This window comes from Galleria mellonella, unplaced genomic scaffold (genome assembly GCF_026898425.1).
Source record: "Galleria mellonella isolate WM207_F2 unplaced genomic scaffold, CSIRO_AGI_GalMel_v1 utg146, whole genome shotgun sequence".
In the NCBI taxonomy this organism is placed as follows: Eukaryota; Metazoa; Arthropoda; class Insecta; order Lepidoptera; family Pyralidae; genus Galleria; species Galleria mellonella.
The window spans coordinates 5,229,524-5,253,533 of NW_026441999.1; the positions used below are offsets into that span (position 1 = coordinate 5,229,524).

Genomic DNA, 24,010 nt, shown 5'->3' on the forward strand with positions numbered 1-24,010 from the left:
TTAGCTTTATATGCTTAGCAACACATTCAGATTCTGTACCAAAAATGTACAAAGGAACTCTTATTTTGCTACCTATATTGCTATATTTTATACTATAAATGGAATGGTAACCCCGCCCGCGCTATCGATATACACCGACGATGCACCAGTGAAAGATGATAGGTGAGAATGAATACAGGTCAGTTAGCCGACCATGATGAATTCGACAAGAATTAAACATAATGATTTCCAGGGGGAACCGCGAGGAGGTCGACCTGGTTGGGAATATTGCTAGCAATGGGATTTTTAGTCTCCATTACTAACAATCCCTTTCCCCCCAATTTAAAATTTGGTAGTTTTAATTATTATCGGCCCGCACATATTGTAATAGAAATAATTAAAAAAGTATTTTGATTTTCTATGCTAGAAGTTTGAAAACGGATACTCAAAACTTCAAATTTAACCTACTAGTCCATGTGGGATATTATTTTGATGGGCTTCATTAGTATATGTTAAAACTGATTATTGTTTATTTTTATTCTACGTAGTTTTTTACTTATGATTGTGAAAGTGTGAGAAAAAAACCATTCCTATCGTATCTCCGAAATTTCTGAAGAGAAAAACTGTAAATAATTACAGTTTATAAAAGTATATGTGAATATTACTGACAAAATAAATTAGTTTTTAACCAGTACCGTTTTTTGAAAAATTATAGTTTTTTAAAAAACCTCCAAACACAAAACTTAGTTTTGCGATCCGGTTCCTAGTCACATTTACAGCCTAAATATGAAATTAATAATTCAAATAACAATAATTAATATTATTAAGTATCTATTTCATATAAAATATAGAAATATAGAATAGTTTTAGTCTCATATTAATTTTATGGCAATTGAAACTACAGTTTTTCTTTGTGGATCAAAAAAACAACTAAATATGTATCAATGATCTGTTTTATCATGATCATTGCGCGATTAATATCACTAAAATATACTCATGGAATTTATTTATGAATGACTTTATTGCTCGATAAAAGATTAAATCCAATTAAATGTATCGCTTTACGTACAATAATACTTCTTACTCTCGTTCTCTTTAAATTAACACACATTAAAGGAAATGACGTAATAAAACACTCGAATGTAATAAGTAATAATAAATTCTCGATACTTAATCGATTCGGGTTTTGAATTGAATGGATTGAGTGCGTCACTCGTCCAAAACATCTTACACACTTCATACATAGAGGTTGTATGAACGGATGTTTGATACTCTTTCATTCAAAAACTACTAAACGAATTTGAATGAAATTTGGTACACGGGTGTTTTATATAGCAATGTAGCCTACATAATAGTTTATACACAGAATTACGCGAGCGAAGTGGCAGGTTAAAGTTTGTCCATTAGAAAAGTTTGTGTGAAATGTACTCCCATTAAATAAACATAAAAATGAAAAAATATCTTATTTTATGCATTCATTATTTAGAAACAAGAAGATACCAAGGTATCGGATTAAAAAAAATACTATTTCGAATGATAGCAGAATAGAATAAACTCCTTCGACTGTGATGAAAACTTGTTACTTTTATTTTTTAAATTGGTCAAATGGTTACCAATTGCAACGGGTTATCTCTGAGTAACAATAATTACCGGCAATGCCAGTTCACACGTGATCGACTCTTGCTTTCAATACAGAATGGAAGCGGGCCGATGCTTTCACGACAGCATCGTTTTTTTCTGCCTCGTTACATTATACAGTAGAATTTCGATTATCCGAATATTCGATTATCCGGACTTAGAAATGGTATTAAATGGGTAAATAGGTATTATGTAAGTGTATTGTATTGTAAAAATCTTTATTGTACATAATTATATTGGATATATTGTATAATTTATATTGGATACATTAAAAGATTTAATATACAATGGCGTACTTATTTCATAAAAAGATCTTTTACTGTCAACATTTAAGAAGTTAAAAGAAAACTGTAGAATGTACAAGGGTAAAAACCGTATAGCTAAAGATAAACTAAATAATATCCAGTAAAAAATTGAATATATAATACAATAAAAAATAAGTGTATACACCTACATATGAAATCTTATAAAGGTCGTAAATTTTTTATTTCGTATTGTCTAGTGACGTGCGTAAAACATTTTACATAATAAAGAAAATCTTAACATTTAATTATGTATCGTTTAATTTGACTTTGAAGTCGATTATCCGGATTTTTGATTATACGGAATACCTTTGGTTTTCTTTTTTATTCGGATAATCGAAATTCTACTGTATAGTACCTAAAACCAGACTGAAGTTCGTGTTTATTAATATATAGTATATGTAAAGATTACTTTAACTTTACTAGAAGGAGGTTCCCAATTCGGTTGTATATTTTTATGTATTTTGCTTCAACTCCGTCAGTTATAAATAGATTTGGATTTTTTTTTTATATTTGAATTAAATTATAATTATAAAATCCACTTTCGTTTCAAAAAAGCAACACTTAAGTTTCTTGCTCATTCTTCTCAGATGAAATTGCATTTCGGATATGTGATAGAAATATAATTATTAAAAGTTATGTTCCACAAAAAAATCGGCTTCAATTATGGCAAAACGACTTATGTTGATTTAAAACCAAATCCAACCTCGAAAGGGACTTGGCGTAAAGACGAGTAAATAGATAACAAAAACCTTCGCTGATTAGAAATCTCCAAGTTCCACATCCGTAGTGCACACTACTGCATTATCTGACCTTGTTTCCATCTGATTGCATGCAATCGTATAATTACAGATTACACGCAAGACGCTCGTGTGAACTCGGTCTAATGATTTCACTCAGTGAAAACTAGGCTTTATAAATACGTAAGTTGACAACTGCGAGAGATCATTGTGCAATGTTTACCTGTAGACAGGTGTAACTATGTTACTATAATCTAGTATATTGCTTAAATCTAGTATAGTATTTAGGTTCGATTCACGGTCTGGTCAATTTGTAAACTATTTCTAAATTGGTTCAAATGTAATGTTTTTTTTTTTTATACAACTTAGAATGGCAAACAAGCTGACGGCCCACCTGATGGAAAGTGGTAACCGTCGCCTATAGACATGAGCAGTAGCATGGACATAACAGAGTATACTGTTTCGCCCATGATACCCCCCATGCGTTGCCATTCCTGAGGACTCAGGTGTTATTTTTCTGTACCCTGTAAATTCAAGCCATATCCCACCCTTCAAACTGAAACACAGCCATGCAAACACAGCTGCTTCACGGTTGAAACACGAATGGGACAGAGGTACCCAAACAATCGACTTTTGTACAAAGTCTCCCTCTAGTAGATGTTATAGATTCTTGCCCCAGATCGTTTATTATCTCATTTGTTATGTTTAAATTAATATTTTATTCCTGTATTCATAATCAATAATATATATTGGTCCCATAGATATTTTATCAAAATCAGTAGTTTATTTTTTAAGTTAAAATAACTGGTTTTGGTTTTTGAAACACAATCTTAAATATTAAGTGACAAGTTGTATATAACTTAAAGACACTTAGTCATCATGCTCTGTACTATTAGAAATCCTATATTAATTTTTGTAAGCATATATAATGTAAAAGGAATCCTGTCCTCTACAGTACAGGCTCAACTTAGTTTAGAAATCAATATTAAATTTTATATTTATACATGCTTTGATTATAAATACATTTTTACATTATTATACATTTTAAATTGCTTCCTTAAACCGGGAACTGAACTGGATAGTCGCTAACCGGTACTGAAACCACTACACCAGTGAGGATAAGTACCGCAATACACACTAATTACGTGCACGATCTAAAGATTATGCACTTTCACGAGGCTTATAACAGTATGTTATTTTGTTCTTATTAATAATTCGCCTATCTATACATATATAAATAAAATTGTAACTAGACTATGTCTGTACGTAATATCTGTTATATATCTTTATTTTTAATGGATGATAATGGAATGAAACCCCGCCTGCACTATCAGTATATACCGGCGAGGTACTAATGAGGGATGATAAATTTATATGAAAGCAGGTTAGCCCATCGTGACGAATACAACAAGTATTAATCACAATGGTTTTCAAGGGAAACCGCGTGGAGGTCGACCTGGCAGAGCTTGCTAACAATGCGACTATTAGTCTCCATTACTAACAATATCTTTCCCCTTCTTAATAAGAAGAATAAAATCAAAAAGGATTTTTTTTTACTTTTTTACTATCTGTATTGCTGTGTCTTTATTCCGGGATAACTACTGCACGGATTTATATAAAGTTTTCACAGTTCTGTCTCGAAAGATTGAACTTAAAATCTAGTGAATGTTTTATTAGAAGGTACTTACAAAGTCTACATGTACTAAGTCGCAAGCAAATGCTAAACTCCTCTATAAACAAACCTATTTAGAACAAGTATAATAATAGCTCGGTAAAAAAATTAACTTCAGTCGTGTATGCACCGATAAGTACATGACGCGATATTTCTCAGATACCCTACATTGCAAATATTGCGTGTTTACATATAGATTTTGCTTATCAATCAGCAGTTTTTTTACTCCACAAAGAAAAATGTCGGCTTCAATCGACGCAAAATGAAATGGAACCAACGTGGGAGTAAACCATCATCATATCAGCTTTTAACTGTCCACTGCTAAATATAGACTTCCCCCTTTTGAGGGGCTTTGCCAGACCACGTTTGGCAGACAGATTGACAGGCATAGTTTGGCTTTGGTGACGTTTTAAGATGGACGCTGCTGCCTATCCCTCGACTATTAATAACCCTTAGTCGCCTCTTACTACACCCACGGGAAAGAAAGGGTGGTCAATTCTATGCCGGGACCACACGGCAATCCATATTGATTGAAAAAAGAATGGAGAAAAATGGTCCAAAATTGCCGACATAACCTGTAACATTTTTATGCAACTTAGAATGGCAAACAGATTACGGCCCACCTGATGGAAAGTGGTAACTGTCGCCTATAGACATGAGCAGTACCATGGACATAACAGAGTATACTGTTTCGGCCACGATACCCTTCATGCGTTGCCATTCTTGTGGAATAAGATGTTATGCCTCTATACCCTGTAATTTCATTACCATATCCCACTCTTCTAATCGAAACTCAGGCACGCAAGCAACTACTTCACGGTAAAAACAAGAATGGGACAGAGGTACCCGAGCAGACGACTTTTGTACAAAGTCTCCCTCTGGTACAAATGAGAAAGAAGTATCGAATATAAAAATAATATCAAAAATTCAGACGAATTAAGGACTTCGTTCTTTTGAAAGTCACTTGTAAAGGAGATTTTTAAACCCACCTGGCTAGTTATTAAAACAAATTATGACTGCTACAAAACATGATTTTAACCACGTAATGTAACTTTCACTGAAAATTTTAACCTGTTACTGCATCTCGAGAGAATATTAAAATATTTGTGTACATGCGAACATATGTTCGTGTTTTAATTGCCTTCTTCTATAATTAATGAAATTAAACCTTCAAATTGTTATTAAATCTCAGTTCTTATACATTCGTGTCCATAAAATGGACGTTAAAATATGTACCTCACTAACTTTTACTCCCGACTTTGTCCGCGTGACAGAGATGTATTCTGTAACACAGTTAAATGTAGCCTATGTCCTTCTCAATCTCATATAATGTAGTGTAAATTTCTTATTGATTAGTTAAACTGTTAAAGTTCTAAGAAGTAACAACAAACACACACTCACATTAATAATATTAGTAAGGGTTATCAAATTATTTTACATTTTGCCTCGCGTCAGGGGTGTTTTTCTCTAGAAATCAGTCCGATTCTAGAATAAGGGCACAGCCACGACAGTTTTCAGGGGAAACCGCGTGGAGGTCTACCTGAATTGGTATATTGTTAGCAGTGAAGCTGTTAGACTCCATTGTTAACAACCTCTTTCCCCTCCCGGTGGGCACGTTACTTAGCGTAAATGAGACCTGGGAATCGTATCCCGGCTAGGACAATTTAGGAAACAAAATTTTCTGAATTCGCTCGGTTCTGAATCTTTTGGGTTATGCCTCCATATATTCATTGCATTGTTTCTCACAGCATAGGGTATCCTAGTTGAAGAACCAGGGGATTAGTGTGTCTATTCCGTGATTTTCACGGTACTGTTCATTAACAATAACCACTTACCATCAAATAGGCCATCCCATTAACTTGTTTGTCATTTCAAGCTGCATAAAAGAAATAATGAAAAATGTATTTTTTTTTTTGTATTTACGCGATATCTCCGCCAATTAAAAATCTTAATTTATTAAATGTAACACAACATACAACATCGTTAACATTGGTAGATCACAGATAAGGAATTAACGGACAATAATGGAGTCCAATTACACAAAGTCAATGTCAAAACAAACAGTACAATAGGTTACGGATCACGGCTCGGCTTTTATGAGTATAATTTTATACAAAAAATAGATATTACTTAATGTTTCATCATAATCATCATATCAGCTTTTAACTGTCCACTGCTGAACAAGCCGAAGCTTCCCCCTTGGGAGGTTTTGACAGTAGTTGCCACGCTTGACAAGCGGATTGACAACCGCAGTTAAGCTTTGGAGATTTTTTTTTTAATCTTTTTTGTTTAGAGGCTTTTATCCTATAAGAATATATCAGTCTCGTCATACCCTAATTTTAAAAAATACCTCACATACTTAAAACATTAATACATAAATAAATAATACATAATATCTTAGTAGTTTATTTTAATAAAGGGAATTATTGATACAAAAATATAGTAATTCGCTTTGGAGATGTTTTAAGAGAGACGCAGCTGCCCATCCCTCGCCCTCTCTTAGTTGCCTTTTACGACACCTATAGGAAAGGAAGGGGTGGCCTATTCTATGCCGGGACCACACGGCAATGATGGCGACGGCGACATAATATATGTTTACTTAATAATAATTGTTATAAATTATCTCTATTATTACCACAGTGTGAGACATTGTATAAAAATTGTTTACATGGCTACCTCTGTCCCACTAGAGTTGTCATACTTCTCTGCTTTTAGAGTAAAGTTACAGTAAAAGTACACACAAAGCTGTGTTTCCATTATAAAGCAATCCTGCGGAATGGCCACAGATGGATGGCATGAGATACACAGTATATATTTTCAATTTTTTTCAATTAAATTTCTGTTTTGCCAAAGGTTGACTGGGAGAGAATGCTATACAGTATTAAGTCCGCCTTTTGTACCAGACATTTTTTGTAAATTGGTCAATAAAAAATAAATGTCCCAGCTGTTATTCGCGTATATTTATGACAATTATAACATACCGTCAACTTCTCTGCCATTCAAGGCCATATCATGCGAGCCATTAACTGTCCACTGCTGAACATATCGAGCCTTTTCAGGAAGAACATCGTAACCGCCATTTTGCATATTTTACAGGAGAGGGTTTTTTTTAAATATTTCTCAAAATATTTATAGCATCAATTTCAAATTTCTACTAAGTGTTATGTGGGCACCTCCCTATTACTTTAAATGTTAAGATTTGTATCAGTACTCTAAAATCACATACATTTGTCGCTTACGTTAAAACTGATGACTGTTATTAGGTAGAGCTGATATGAGTATGTCGATTACGATAATTCCTAAATATCATGAAATAGTAGAAATAATTTTTTGTGAAGTTTTTTTTAACTATATTTACGAGATACAGTGATAGACAGAGACGGACAAAGTGTCAGAAGTACAAAAAAGTAAAAAAAAAAAATCATTAATCACTTCTAAGTGAATTGGCTTTATTAACAAAATGAAATACCAAAAAAGACATAACTCAGTCGTCGTTTTCATTAGTCTCGTTCTCTTGTGTTTTTATCGTAGGGCAAATCCAGATATTCTTTTGCATATACTTCTGGTATGACACCTTTTTAGCACATTTTCTTTATATCTTCATATTTTGCCTTCGAAATGGGATTTTTTTCAGTGATAGCAGTCTTCGGTTCACGAATGGCTTGTTGATTGAACATCAACAGCTTATTCGGGTCCATTATAGTCGTATTTAAGATAGAATTTGTCGCCTTCAATCGTTCAATCAAATCTAGCGTTACGCAGCTTGCTTGTTTGTATTTTAATTTTGTTTGGTAAGAAGGCTGTTGTATAGGAATTTCAGTCTTTAATTTCACTATTTTTTAAAAGAATTGTCTCATATTTTTTGGATTAGTCCGAGCATTTCCAATCAAAGTTTGCCATTCAGATGGTGCCTTAATGGTTCTTTTCTGTACAAATTCTTCTATTGTCGCATGCACAGAATCTATTGGCATCATACATCTGACATGTCGTATGTCCAGGAATAAGAAAGTTTATAGTCAGCTTTTCAACAAAACTCGCATGATATTGCATGAAATAATACAGCATTAAAATCATGGTTTTATTTTTATTTTGTCCTGCACAACTATCACAGTACAATGCAATTTCATTTTGAGTCCTTCTCTCGTCAACCATTTTAAGGTATTTAAAGATAATAGTACAGATTTAATTTCTTCTTTTCGCTTTCGTTTCATTCCAAAGATAACAAAATGCAGATCTGGTACCGCTTTCATAAATGCTTTCATTATAATAGCTTTCGAGTATAGTAGAAATTTACACTTTGACTGTGAGGTGTTGTTAAGACCTTTTCGAGATCATAGCTCGCACATAAAAAGTTTTTGCTTATTTTTTGATCCTCTAGAAATAGCTTTAATGATCTTTCTTTGTTCTTAATGTGATTCTTGTAAGCAACTGATTCTATCGTTTTTTTCTTTCTTCATCATTCAAATTTTTTATTCTCTCACATTGACCACATTTATCTTTCTTTGGTAAGTGAAATCCTAAGTTAAATTCAGTTTTAAATATTTTTCTAAACTTTTGATAACTTACTGCACCTAAATCTTTCGTTTCATCATCTTTCAAGTAAAAGTTTTTATATAAATAAGTCACATCCCTAAATTCAGTTGGTAAGTACAATTTATTACTATTGTTTCTACAATAGTGTGATTACCCGACAGGCAACTTTTTTATAAATTTATTTACGTTTTGAGTTTGAGATTGACTGTATTTATTTGAAGGCGTGCTTTTGCCGCGTTGGTCAGATTTTAACTTAAACTTGCAATTTTATGCAATTTAGTGTAACGCAGTGTCATTTGCGAAATATCAAAAGTTTTCAAAACTGCTGGCAACTTTTCTAATATAGTTATCAAAGTTTATGGTATTCATATTTAATTTATTTGAGTATAATAATGTTACAGTTTACGAACAACCCAACGCAAAACGCATTTTGTTTCTACCGCAAGGGACAAGTTTAACTTACGTTGCATAAATTTATTATCGTAAGTGCCAAGTAGGAAGCTTACAATAAACTTAAGAACCTAGTACTATATTGTAAGCGACAGGTATTATACTTACGATCTGTCAGTCGGTGGAGGTTACGTTAAAAAACCGAATGGCTTGTAACTTACGATAAAAACAAAGAATATTAATAAAGTTAATTACATTTCTAATTTGAACTCTAAAATAAGCTATAAGGTGTAAAATCAGTAGATCTGGCGGTTCATATTAAAAAAAGTTTTTGGAATTTTTGGCGCTTACGATCTTCTTCCTGAAAAGGCTCGATATGCCTCCCTCTATTGGGAGCTTTTGCCAGTAGTTGCCACGCTTGGCAGGCGGGTTGACAATAGCTGGGCATTGGTAATGGTTTAAAAGGGACGCTGCTGCATTCCTCGACCGTTAAGTTCTCTTAGTTGCTTCTTGCAATACCCACGAGAATAAAAGGAGAGGCACATTCTATACCGAGACTATGTTGCAAAGAAAATCCGTTTAAGCTCGAATACGTAATAAACCTTTAAATATCTTTACAAGCATTCACGTTTATAATATTTATTAGTAGAACAAACTGGTTTTATAACAATTTCTTTATTGTTAACAGGAAAGCACCTAGTATTCTCTACGGACCCTGAATCGGTGAAGGACGAGTTCGCATTCGACAACCCTGGCTTCAGACAGGACGAGCGGAGCACGTGGCAGAATGAAGCGCCAACCCTACCACTTGGCGGGAAACCGTCTGTACTGCAAGCGGAATTCACGAAGCCCGAACAAAGCAAAGACGATTTGCATTTACAAGTAAGAGAAATTTTGACACAGATTAAAATAATAGTACAAGTGCTTCCGTGGTGTTATTGGAAACGCACTTATGGCAGATAGGGTTGCCACATCGAGTATTTTGATATTTTTACATTCTTGTTATTCTGTTCAGTTGTTCCAATATTTTATCTAAATACGGAATCTGTTAGAACGAGGCAGAGATATATTTAAAGGTCATAAAAGATCAACAGGTGCTAAAAATAGTATTGAGAAAAAATACGCAACTGTTTATTTGAATAAATTTAAAAATACGCAACTGTTTGTTTTTTACACCACGAAGGTGGCAAATAAGCATACAGCCCGTCCAATGGTTAACGGTTACTGTACTAGGGGTGTCACGTGCGCATTGCTGACCGTTGATGATTTAATTGATTGAATAAATTAATTTATACACTTGACTAATAAATAAATAATTTTGTAATTTTTTTTATTGACAAAACTTAACTATATTTATTTAATAGCAAAATATTGGCATGTACATAAATTTACAGTCTTTCCCTGTTTCATAACAAACGTCCAAAATATATATTATAAAAAAAAGTTATAAGGTTTGGTAACCCTAAATATTGCCGACTACAATTTTTACCGAAGAGCCAAAAAAAATAAAAAAAAAATCGGTTGTTTGTGCATGTAATTGTAATAATAAAAATAAATTTTTTAATCGACATGTGTTTACGTAGTTTAGGTTCATTTATTCGACATATTAATGTCGTATTATCATGTTACTGTCATTAGCTTTTTTTTATGGTGAAAATGGAATAGCAACCCCGCCTGCGCTAACGGGATACGCTGGCGGGGCACCAGTGAAGGGTGATAGATGAGAATGAAAACAGGCCAGTTAGCCCATCATGATGAATTCATCAGGAATTAACCACGATAGTTTCCAGAGGGAACCGCGAGGAGGTCGACCTGGTTGGGTATATTGCTAGCAATGGGATTTTTAGTCTCCATTACTAACAATCCCTGTCCCCCCTGTCATTAGTATTTGCGCATTAGAAACGCAGTCTTTCTATACTTATGCATGATTTGTATGAAAGCAAAGTGACAGGTTTTACATAATTCTCATGGTATACGTAACAGAATAATTACATATCATTTATAATATATCGGCACAGACTGTTTACTACTTTTAAAACATACACTCGTGAAGTGTAAACGCTGACTCAGCATTATAAAGGTATTTTACTTTCAATATTAGAAATGATTCTTGAAGCAACATAGAATGATAGACAATATTTTAATTTTTTTTTTCATGGATGAAAATGGTATGGTAGCCCCGCCTACGCTAACGGGATACACTGGCGGAGCACCAGTGAAGGGTGATCAATGAGAATGAAAACAGGCCAATTAGCCCATCATGATGAACTCATCAGGAACTAACCATGATAGTTTTCAGGGAGAACCGCGAGGAGGTTGACCTGGTTGGGTATATTGCTAGCAATAGGATTCTTAGTCTCCATTACTAACAATCACTTTCCCCCCAGTTAAAAGGGTAGGAAATGTTAGTATACAGTGGCAGTTACAGGAAAGTGTGATCCAAAATGGTGGCATTTGCAAGGTACGAAAGTGTGACCCAATATGACAACGTATGAGGGCGACACCCCTAGTATTGCAGAGGTCTGTAGTCCACGATGACTGTTTACAATCAGACCAGTCGTATGCTTGTTTGTCACCTTCGTGGCATTTATAAAAATAATCTACGTAGGAAATTATTCAAATATAGCTAGATTAGATTATTCTATCAGATTTCTGGCTTAAAAATTCCGGAATTCGAATTTGCCTTGAATATGCCGTGGCAATATTAACGTTGCTTTTTTAAAATATAATATACAAACTTATACTTAATCTATGGTTATAAATAGTGTCATATAGTTAACACTTATTTTATTACACTTCCATATAATTTACGACTTGCCACATACTCGTATATTTACCATGGTAATTAAGTGACAGCATATAACGATAATCTCTAGAACTAGCTACATAATATTATGTTAGTATATAGGGTTGTCTATGTACGAATTACTCGTTTCTTAAAAATATGACGACGTTTAATAGATATGGAATTACCCATACAGATATTGAATTCTTCTGGATGTTAATGATCACTCACTGTGATACGGAAAAGAGAGGGGTGGCATGTTCTACGCCGGGACCACACAGCTGTACCAGTCAGAAAACTATATTAATTACGAGCGGGTTGTTCATTTCGATATTATATATTGAATAACAGATATATCTATTATTGGTCCAATATATGTATGTATAAATATATTTATACAACTTAGCATGGCAAACAAGCTGACGGCCCACCTGTTAGAAATTTTATTGCTTAATTGATGAACATTTCGCATTTTTACGCAGCTTTGCCCACGTTAATTACTACATAAAGTATCCTATACGCGAAGTTAAGATAAAACTTATCCGTGTACCAAACATTCAAATCCATACAATAGTTTTTGCGTGAAAGAGTAACAAACATCCATCCAACTTTTGCATTCATAACATTTATATTCAACGTTATTTAAAAAAGTAATACTCTCTCTGAAGTCTCTCTAGTAGTTTTCCTTCATGAGAAGAATATAGTAAATTATTTTGTATTTTTTTTATGCAACTTAAAATGACAAACAAGCTGACGGTCCACCTGATGGAAAGTGGTAACCGTCGCCTACAGACATGAGCAGTACCATGGACATAACAGAGTATACTGCTTTGCCCAAGATACCCCCCATGCGTTGCCATTCCTGAGGACTCAGATGTTATTCCTCCGTACCCAGTAAATTCACGCCATATCCCACCCTTCAAATCGAAACACAGCCATGCACACACAACTGCTTTACGGTTGAAACACGAATGGGACAGAAGTACCCAAGAAATCGACTTTTGTACAAAGTCTCCCTCTGGTGTATTACCCACCCTTAGTTCACCGTTCCAAAAAGATGTTTTATTTAGTCCTTTTAGCGACTCCAAAATGACTTCTTTTTAGACGTCATAGAATATACAAAAACAAATAGAAATCTTTTCAGAATAGCTAATAGTATTTAGTAATATACGTACATATAACAAAACCTGTCACCATCTGACAGATTCACAATTATGATGTACTAACTTTTACCCGCAACTTTATCCGCGTAAATAGGATATATTTACTGACTGTGATAAAAAGTTTCTTATATCCTTCTCCATCCCATATAGTACATATATATCAAATTTCATAGAGACTGGTTAAGCTTTTAAGGCAAACAAACAAACTTACTTTCACATTTATAATATTATTAAAGATTTAAGTTATACTAAGACCTTTTCTGATTACTAGACGACAAATAAAATTTTTATAACAATGATAATATCATTGGTATAAAAAATTTTAAGTTTCAAGAGTTAACATATTATTTTTAAATGATTTACATGACAGTTGACAACCCTAACCTAACAGATAAATAGGTACATTACAAAATCTCAGTGCTGCGGAATTTTCCGTTACAGTAATAAATTGTATTGTTAATTAAATATTTATAAGTAAGTCAATTATTTTAGCATGCGTTAACCGTTACATATTCTTATATCAATTATAGCTTCCGGTTTTTTTTATAACAAAATAAATACATTTGTTTTTTCGTAACCACAGACCTTAGATTATATAGATAGAGCATTGAGCCTCAAAAACGGATCAAGTTTTTGTCAGCTAATTGTCACATTAGCGGACTCGTTTTTTTATTAATATTCTATATACTTACGCATACAATGTACGTTGATGTATCAATATTTAATTATTTAATAAATAAAAATATTGTTTGCGCATGGAAAAGGTACAGAATTTATAAGACAAAATAAATATAGAAGTTCGCACGCAAAATTGTATGAAAATATTGACCCGCTTTTCTCGAAGCATTTGTATGGAGACACTATATCTACATAATCTAAGCAACAGACATATATCTGGTTTGTAACAAAAGATTAGATGTTCATATTCCCGTCGCTACTACTACTACCACTAATGGAAGCGGAATTAAACAAAATAATTCTAATCAAACAATCAGTGATATGGACTTCCGAAAAATAAAACATTTTCAAACAACTTCAAAAAAGAGAAGATTCTCCATTCGGTTGTATATTTTTTGTTTAATGTTGTTCGTAACTCCGTCAGTTGTAAACCGATTTAGAATTTTTATTTTATCTAAAAGGATATAATTAAAAATTAGTTGTTAAATCATAATAATTGTTTTTGCCACAAATGAAATCGATTTTCTTGGTACAATCTTAAATTTTTATTTTTTAATATGAACTAATATATTGTCAGCTTGATTGAATATTTTTTTACATCAAATAATGCTTTTTAACCCCAGGATTATCAATTCCTGGTCCATTCAATCCATAAGTCTTCGGAAAAAATATTAGCTTCACTTATAGAAAGAAAACTGCATTACAAATTGTTTGAATACAATTATTTTGTTTAATTCCGCTACCATTAATAACTGCTAACACTCATACATTGACCACCGCATACAGAGTCACGCACATATTAATTTAATTATAATAAATTAATTAAACAAAATACTGGTAGCGGAATTAAACAAAATAATTCTATTCAAATAACCAGTGATATGTATTTAAAAAACTGCATTATAACTGCATTGTTTATATCTATAATAAATTTACTATTGTAATATTTTAGAGGAAACAATAAAGAGTATCATTCTATCTATCTATAATTATTCTAAAGATCGATTTCCTCCTGTATTATAGCTCAAAGTAATGACTTGAATAACTAAAGCCTACGTGGAGATTGTATCTCGACACCGGATCATTTGCAAGCGCAACCCGATCAATTTGTTACGAGTTGCAACGGAATGTGCCGCGGAATTTGTTGCGTTCCCGTCGCCCGGCCAGTAATGAGCCTGCCCGGCCTGTTTAATGCTGGACCGGAACACCGGTGGTGATATCGATAATTACGTCGACTTTTAAATGTAAATTAATGTTTATGCAAGTAAAAGCGTGTTTACGATTTGATATGATACTGATTGTTTTAAAGCTTAGATAATTTTTAATAGCTTTTCGTCGGCTATTCTTTTTTATACAACTTAGAATGGCAAACAAGCTGACGGTCCACCTGATGGAAAGTAATAACCATCGCCTATAGACATGAGCAGTACCATGGACATAACAGAGTATACTGTTTCGCCCATCATGATACACCCCACGCGTTGCCATTCCTGAGGACTCAGGTGTGTACTCAGTAAATTTCGTACGCGTGGCTTTCAGAAGTAGGAATAACAATGAAACTTCTTCTTTTATCGACTTCTAGACGATATATCAAGATAAAACATATTTTTAAATTAGATCTTCAGGTATACAATTGTGACAACCGCATCCAATTTGGTGCAGCAATTATGCCAGAACAAGCATACAGATAGACAGAATTTCTAAAAATTATTGTTTTAACTTCTGTTACTTTCTATTAAGACTCATTTTATATCAGGTTTTTTTTAAATATTTCTCATATACAGACGTCATCTAGTTGCAATTTTATTATATTAATAAAATATGGCGTAGTGCCAGTTCATTGCAAATGAACTAATACCCCGCGTTATACAAAAGCGTTGTACTAGTAAGAGATGATAGATGATGATAAGTCAGGTCACTCCACAAGTGGAATCGTGTGGCAGTCGACATATCAAGGCAGTCCATTATTGCTAGCACTGGAGACAAATATCCCCGTTAGTAACAATTCTTTCCGCTCTGGTGCTTAGATGTAGCTGTACTTGCATGGCTGTGTTTCGGTTTAGAGGAATTATATGCGATATGTCAGTAAGGTACAAAGGCATAAACGCCTTTCTCCTCGGAACTGGTAAAACATGACGTGTATGTAGCATAGGCATTACAGTGCATTTTATGTCCTTCGTGATGTTCATTTCTATTTTTGTTCACTAGTCATTATTACTCGTTATTTTTACGGCCATTTCTGCCAGCGTCATGTATAAAAGGATGTAATTATATCAATGATGTAATTATTATATTTTTGGTATAAAAACTGTAAAGGACAACACAGACAGATATAGTGATCACTTTCTTTTAAGTAGGTCGTAAGATTAATAGGCCTTCCAAGTTTAAAAACAAAATACTTAATAAAATATCGACTAACCATAAATAGTGTCGCATCACTAGACTAAATGCCACTATGGTAATAACAACTCGGGACCAAGTGGAAAACGGGGCTTATTTATTGCATAAACAAGGATTATTATACGAATTCAATATCGTGTGGAAAAATTCTGATTGTAGTTGTTTTATAGTGATGTTTACAACCCACACATCCTCACTCGATTACACTAGTATTAAATTTAAATATTCTTTTGTATGTTTATCATCTGCATTCTTTAAAGATTTAATCTATGTATTATTATATCACTAGAAAAAATATTGTTTCTTTTCAAATTGTAGCTAGAAATTGTATTATTAATTATATATAATTTAGGCCTAAAATTATTATCTACGAAAATAAATATCCTACAGACACTGTTTATAGAGATATCATACATAGATAATATAAGTTGACAACACTGAGAGGAAACAAAGTGAAAAAATTTAATCAACATTCATTGTAGTGAAAATAAAAAAACACACATACACACACACACACACACACACACACACACACACAAAATGTAGATCCAACTAGTCGATTTTTTTTATTCTTTTTTTAATTTCATAAATTAATGGTTTTATATATTTTCGCCCGCGTCACCACTTTTATTCAATACTCTGGTTGGGGTAAAATACCTATATCCTTCTACAGCCCATATAGTACGTGTGTACTAAATTGCATAACGATTGATTCAGCTTTTAACGCGCTAAGAATTAACAAACAAACTCACTTTCACATTTATAATTTTAATAAAGATTGATAATTATGATTAACATTTAAATGTGCAGCAGATTCACTTTTAAAATTACCATATTCATTCAAATACCAATCAAATAAGCAACTGTTAAAACGGCCGTCCAACGCAATAACCGTGGCTATATAATTAATAAAGTATTTCTCTAACCTGCCATGTCTTATAGAGGTCAACACGTAATACTACCAAGGTCATCCAATGTTTAGTTCACACGGATGCAACCTAATAGTGATGCCTTGTAATCGTTGGGTATCGATTGTTAATAGATAGTTATATAAATAATCGATTACATAGTGGATAATACGACGTAATCGATAATAATTGACTGAAATATTATCGATACTATTATTGATAATCTTACACTTACGATTTTTGAGTTCCTTGTCGGTTCTTCTCGGCCGATAACAACATTTCGAACTCAGCTTTAGATGTATTATATAACGATTTTAAATTGTTGTAAACAAGTCTATTTAAATAAAGATAATTTAAATTTGGTAATATAATACCATCGATTTAAAAATATTATGAAATATGTAACTCTATATTCGGAAATTTTATCAATAATAAATTGAAAAATATTCTTTTCAACAGCTAGATCCAATAGGATTTGAAACCATAAACTTAGTTATCCAAACCTAGTATGTTTCCAGTTACACTGTCGACTATATTGTATCAATTTATTGGCGATATAATTTTGATATTACTACGACATAATCGATAGTACTGCATGCAACTTTATATCGATGTTATTGATTTAATTGATACTGTCTCTTAGCCAAGCGATATTAAATTATTCTGGATATATACTATCGATTAACTAACAACCATTTCGGTATCAACGATATTAATTGAATTCATATTGTCTTTTGGCCATGCGATATTAGATTATTCTGGATATACACTATCGATTAACTAACAACCATTTCGGTATTAACGATATTAATTGAATTCATATTGTCTTTTGGCCATGCGATATTAGATTATTCTGGATATACACTATCGATTAACTAACCATTTGGATATTAAGCAACACTTCTCACAGACTGTCAAGTCAAAAGGTATGCCATGATGTCATAACCTCTATCATTAAGTAGGCGCTTACAATAATCAAGAGGTGAAATCATCAGTCATAAACACGGACTCTTGTAGGTACTTAATTTTAATTACTTTGTTTTTTATCATCTTAAAGAAATGAATAGATCTGATAATATCAAGTAGCTCCATATAGTCCCAAACTATAGAGTTTGTATTGTACATACAAGATAACTGATAAACACAGATTAGACTTATTTTAATATTTACATACTGATGTAATGTACCTAAATAAAAAATGCCTGCATACAAACAAACAAGTATGGAATTCATATGATTATTTACATGTGTTGTGTTTTTAACACGACCGTTTTTTTATTAGATAGTATATTTATTGCGCCAAAAATATTGCGCCAAAATTTGCGCGTTTATTGTTCATTAATTGCTTTGGCCATAAGACCGCCTTTTGTACTTCATACAACTTTGTACTACAGATGTATCAAAAAGAGACTGTGCTAGTGTCATCTCCTTTGGTATCTGTGGGTTTGATCATAGTCCTCGGGAATGGCAATTCACATATTTCGACTTTCGAACCTTAGAAATAACCTTCGACGAACCTTTGACGTCGTTGGTTGTTCTAACCTTTGTTGGAACAACTAACGTCGTCACAGTTTGTCTTGGATTAATTAATTTCCACAACATATCCAAAAACCTAGAACGAGGCACGGGTGTAGAACACAACTTTTCTCGTATAAGAGAAGAATTTAGACTAATCGAGCAGTCAGTTTAATACATTTATTTCATACCTTCATTTACATTTTACTGAACTAGGTGTTATCTTGCGGAAGTCCATATCACTAGTTATTTGATTAGAATTATTTTGTTTAATTCCGCTACAAATGTTTAAGTCACATGAGTGTGACTGTCAACACTCGAAGATTGACTACTGTTTATATTATTATTAATTTACAATGACTTCTTTAAAATGAAAAGCAATATTTGAAGGAATATTCGAGATTCACACTGCCAAACTGGATGGCCATTACTACATAGTAGGCTAATAGGCTCCTTTTATGGGGAGAGACGTATGTTTAACCATTAATGATAACCCATGACTACACCATGAACGTCATTGGCTATTATGATGATTATTGATGATAATAACCACTTGTTTTATTTGATTGTGTCACTTTATTTAATAGTTATGACATACATATCAACTGACAGTTATTTAATATAGGTATTTTATAGTTTCCTTCAATAAAACCTTATGATACAGTAACCGAAATATTTGTTAAAATTATATCACAGAAACACTTTGTAAATGTAATTAGGAATAAATCAAAATGTTCAATCGAATAAACCATTTTTTTTTATTATTTTGGGTATCAATACATTGTTTTATTTAACTTATTTATTTAACACTTTATTGCACGAATATTACAAGACTTATTAAAGACTTTTCGATAAGTACAGTGTAGTACAAAAGGCCGTGCTAAGCAATTTCTTCCAGACAACCTTTGAGTAGAAAAAGTTTTATGGTTCTTCTTTTCATTTAAGAGTTTCCTCTTGTCGGTGCAACTAATTCATGCATCTTCTTCCAGCCAGCTCTATCTCACGCCATATCCTTGATCTCCCTATACGACATGACACCCAGTGTTTCCTTTATCTGTCCCATGTAGTTATTCCTCGGTCTTCCTCTTCCTCTTCTTCCTCTTTTCTCTTTATGGTCCTATTAGTTAGTAATTCGTTTGCATTTTCATTCAAGTTCTATTGAAACAAACTATGGATATATTTAATAGAATAGACGTCTGTTTTTCTTTTTTCGTTTAGAGTAGATAGGTCATTATACTGTAACATCAAGTTAAATGTTTAAATAAAGCATAATAAAACACTTCCTTAGTCCGATAAAAGAAAAAACAAGAATGAGTAAAAAAAGAAAAAAACTTTTTTTTTTATATAAGAATTTACCGCCATTTGAATGAGGTCGTTTCACTATTGTTCAGTTTTACAGTTGTTTCGTTTTTTACAGCGCGCCAGAGTGCGTCGGGTGAAGCTGTGGGCTCGAGACTTCACGGGGCTCGGCCTGCGGTGCGGGGGCGGCGCGCGGGAGGGAGTACATGTACATTCTGTCCTGCGGAGTGGGCCGGCAGCAGCGGCTAAATTGGAACCAGGTAAATCTATTAAACTACATATTTGATCTTTTATAGCCTTCCGTGTACTAAGCAACCAGTCTGTGACAGCCAATCCAACACATGATGATGGAGAGTAATAGGATTGCATTGTAATGGGGTTTAGCAGCACCATTTCTGGCAATATAAAGTATGTTAGGTATATCAGACCGACCTCCACGCGGTTTCCCCCTGGAAACCATCATGGTTACTTCTAGCGGACTATAGTTAGTATCAGACGTAGGTGTTTCAGCTTTGCACTTAATTGGTAATCTCGATTCAGAAACCGTCGATGTATCGTGACAATATTTATAAAGGTGCCGCCAACTCAACGCATCGTAAAGGAAAACTATTGTCCCGCGTTACTCAGAACTTCTGCTGTATGCATAAATAACTTTAGTGCATCACCTTCCGGCAGCATATATACAACGGTTGCATGTTTAACAGACAAATATGCTGTGAATATGCTTATTGTATCTAAACTATGACGTCCAAGTTTTAATTTTTAATTAGTGACAATGGAATGTTAACCACACTTGCGTAGGAGAAAAGGGATCATTAGTAATGGGGGTCTAACTGACACATTGCCAGCAATAATCCCTATCAGGTCGACCTCCAAGTGGATCCCCTGGAAACCATCGTGGTTAATTCTAGTGGAATTCGTCACGATAAGATAACTAACCTGCTTTCATCGTCACCTATCATCGCTCACTGGTGCCCCGCCAGCATATACCGATAGTGCAGGCGGGGTTACCATACCATTATCACGCATTAAAAAAAGAAACCACATGCGCTATCGGTATACACTGGCGAGGCACCAGTGATAGATGACTGATGAGGATGAAAACAGGTCAGTTAGCCTATCCTGACGAATTCAACTAGAATTAGCCACGATGGTTTCCAGGGGGAACCACGTGGAGGTCGGCCTCATAGGGCATATTGCTAGCAATGGGGCTGTCAAACTCCATTGCTAACAATCCCTCTCCCCCCACCGAGAAGCAGTTAGGTTTGCATTGTTGTTCTTTGGTTTGAAATTATTGATTACCAAAGCATAACATTGCAGTTTTCAAAAATAACAACTTATGTTCAAGGTTTGGCAAAAAAAATATTTGCAGATAAAGTATTATTTTAATAAGTAAATAAATAAAATAAAAATACTTCTTATTCAAATATTTTTTTTATTAACCTACCGCCCAGTTCGAAGTGCGAATTCAGTTGAGAAGAACGGGCAATGAAACTCAGCTGTTGCTTTTTTCAAATAAATAAAAAGTATTTAAAATAATAAATAATATGATGTATTAAATAGTTATTTTATTACGTCATTGTCTAATTATATATCATGGAGCTGCGCAATTCACGTGTTATAGGTAAAATTCTTACTGCGCAAGTCATGTGTTTAAGTCATGCTTAAGTTATTTACTTAGTCCATAGATGATAATACTGCAGATCTACTCTTGAATTTAATATCTGTGTTTCGGTTTGAAAGGTGGGATATGGCAGTGAATTTAAAGGGTACAGAGTCATCAACAGCTGCGTCCTCAGGAATGGCAACGCATGGGGGTATCATGTGCGAAACAGTATACTCTGTTAAGTTCATGGCACTGTTTATGTCTATAGGCGACGGTTACCACTTTCCATCTGGTGGGCCGTCAGCTTGTTTACCATTCTAAGTTGCATAAAAATATTACTAGTATAGTTTAAAATATTAGGTTTTTCAAAATCATTCTGTAAATTGATTCTTTCAAATTGGAATTTGATTCTTTTATTTAGTTTTTAAATAAAAATAACTGTTTTTGTCACGATTGTCTGTTTTTTTTTCAAACACAATCTTAAATTAACATAATTGCATCCACAGGTGATAGAATAAAGAGTATCAAGATCGAATTCACGGGTACACCACTAGAGGACGCCGTTGGGATCCTGTCCCTCGCGTCTCCATACCCTGTGGAGTTGGAGATTGTGGAGGGCGGGCGGTCGAGCGGGGCGGGCAGGGCAGTTCACCATCCGCTGCTGAAGAGAGCTGGCTCCACTGGCGATGTTAGCACGGTGAGAAACAATTCTTATATTAACATTTTTTTCTATACAAAAGTAGCAAACATGTGAGTACATCATAGAGTACGTCTGATGGTAAACGGTCTCTGCAGCCTATGGCTGCTTGCAACACTAGGGGTGTTATGTGACCGTTGCTGATCCCGAAAAATTTTATTATACCCTTTTTGAAAAAACCTGTACACTAATTTCTAGGCAAAACTTAAGAAATTCAACAAAACAAGAATACATTCCTCTGAAACGCACTATACGCGACCCTTTTTATCACTGGAATAACAAGCAAAGTAACGAGCGATACCTGATGTCCTGGAATGGCCAGCAAGCAAACATCCTGCCTGATAGTCATTATCATGATATCATCCGTTAACTATCCAGTACTTTTTTTTTTGATGGGTGAAAATGGTATGGTAACCCCGCCTGCGCTAACGGAATACGCTGGCGGAGCACCAGTGAAGGGTGATAGATGAGAATGAAAACAGGCCAGTTAGCCCATCATGATGAATTCATCAGGAATTAACCATGATAGTTTCCAGGGGGAACCACGAAGAGGTCGACCTGGTTGGGTATATTGCTAGCAATAGGATTTTTAGTCTCCATTATTAACAATCCCTTTTCCCCAACTATCCAGTACTGAACATAGGCATCTCCCTATTGCAGGGTTCTGACAGGTTTTTTTTGGTTGTCACGTTTGACAGGCGAGTTGGCAAACGCAATTAGGCTTTGGTAATGTTTAAAGAAAAATGTTGCAACCATCCTTCGACCCACCTGATGAGAAGTTATAGTCGTTACCTATAATCATGCAGGTGGCTCGGGACAGTTTCTTATGGCAGTCTATGGAGAAGGTTTATGTTCAACACTGGACAAATAACAACTGATATAAAGATGATAGGGTGATAGACATGCACAGCATGTTATGTATTATAGAAAGGCCTAATGTCCAATGCACTGTGTCAATGCCATATACCACACTTCAGATACTCAGCTATGTAAGTTGTTTTATGGCAGAAACCTGAAAGTGACAAAGGTACTTAGCAGAAGTGGGTAATTTATAGCAATATCTGTATATTTCAGGTACAAATATGTATATTTTCCAATAACGGATATATTAAATATCGGTTTCGAAGAACCTGATCAAAATTAATATAAATATCCGACCAGTATCCAGAGGAATCTAATATATAGATATTAAAGCAGTACTATATTGATAATCTATGGTAGTGTTAGTAAATAAAATATAAATCAGACACGTTCAAACAAAACATAAATAGAAAAAAATTGTTTAGAGAAGTTTGTTTTTACTGAGTTAAATTTATCCTTCATTAAATTTTTGTGTCACGTTCCGTTAACAATGACCCAATGCTGCGACAGTGCTTTTGTCTTTGAACAATTTACTTTTCACGGCTCGAATGCTAATCGACTTCCGTCTACCATAGACAATTCGTGATAGAACCAGCCTCAATAAATTTATGTAACACTCAATAACACAAATTGTATAATTGAGGTTGTTAACTTAGTTTTATTTTATGACTCTTTTAAGGCGATTGTCTGTTTTTCTTCATATTTTGATAAATTTCTTAATTATATTAAATTGCAATGTTATGCAAATGAATTAACCACGTTTATGTAAATTAATTATTTATTCATAAAGTAAACAATTGGTTTTTGTGTATTAATAATTTCAATTAAATTATTTGATACAGGA

At 33.8% G+C, this 24,010-nt stretch overlaps 1 protein-coding gene across 1 annotated transcript in view; it reads left to right on the forward strand.

Annotated features, from left to right (window-relative positions):
• The window catches only part of LOC113523167 (uncharacterized), a 68,231-nt gene that overhangs the window by 38,218 nt on the left and 6,003 nt on the right, over positions 1-24,010 (forward strand). Inside the window, exons 2-4 of the mRNA XM_026909033.3 lie at positions 9,943-10,136; positions 20,121-20,262; positions 22,115-22,305. Of these exons, the coding sequence (XP_026764834.1) occupies positions 9,943-10,136; positions 20,121-20,262; positions 22,115-22,305 (527 nt within the window). The remainder of the gene's footprint in view (positions 1-9,942; positions 10,137-20,120; positions 20,263-22,114; positions 22,306-24,010) is intronic.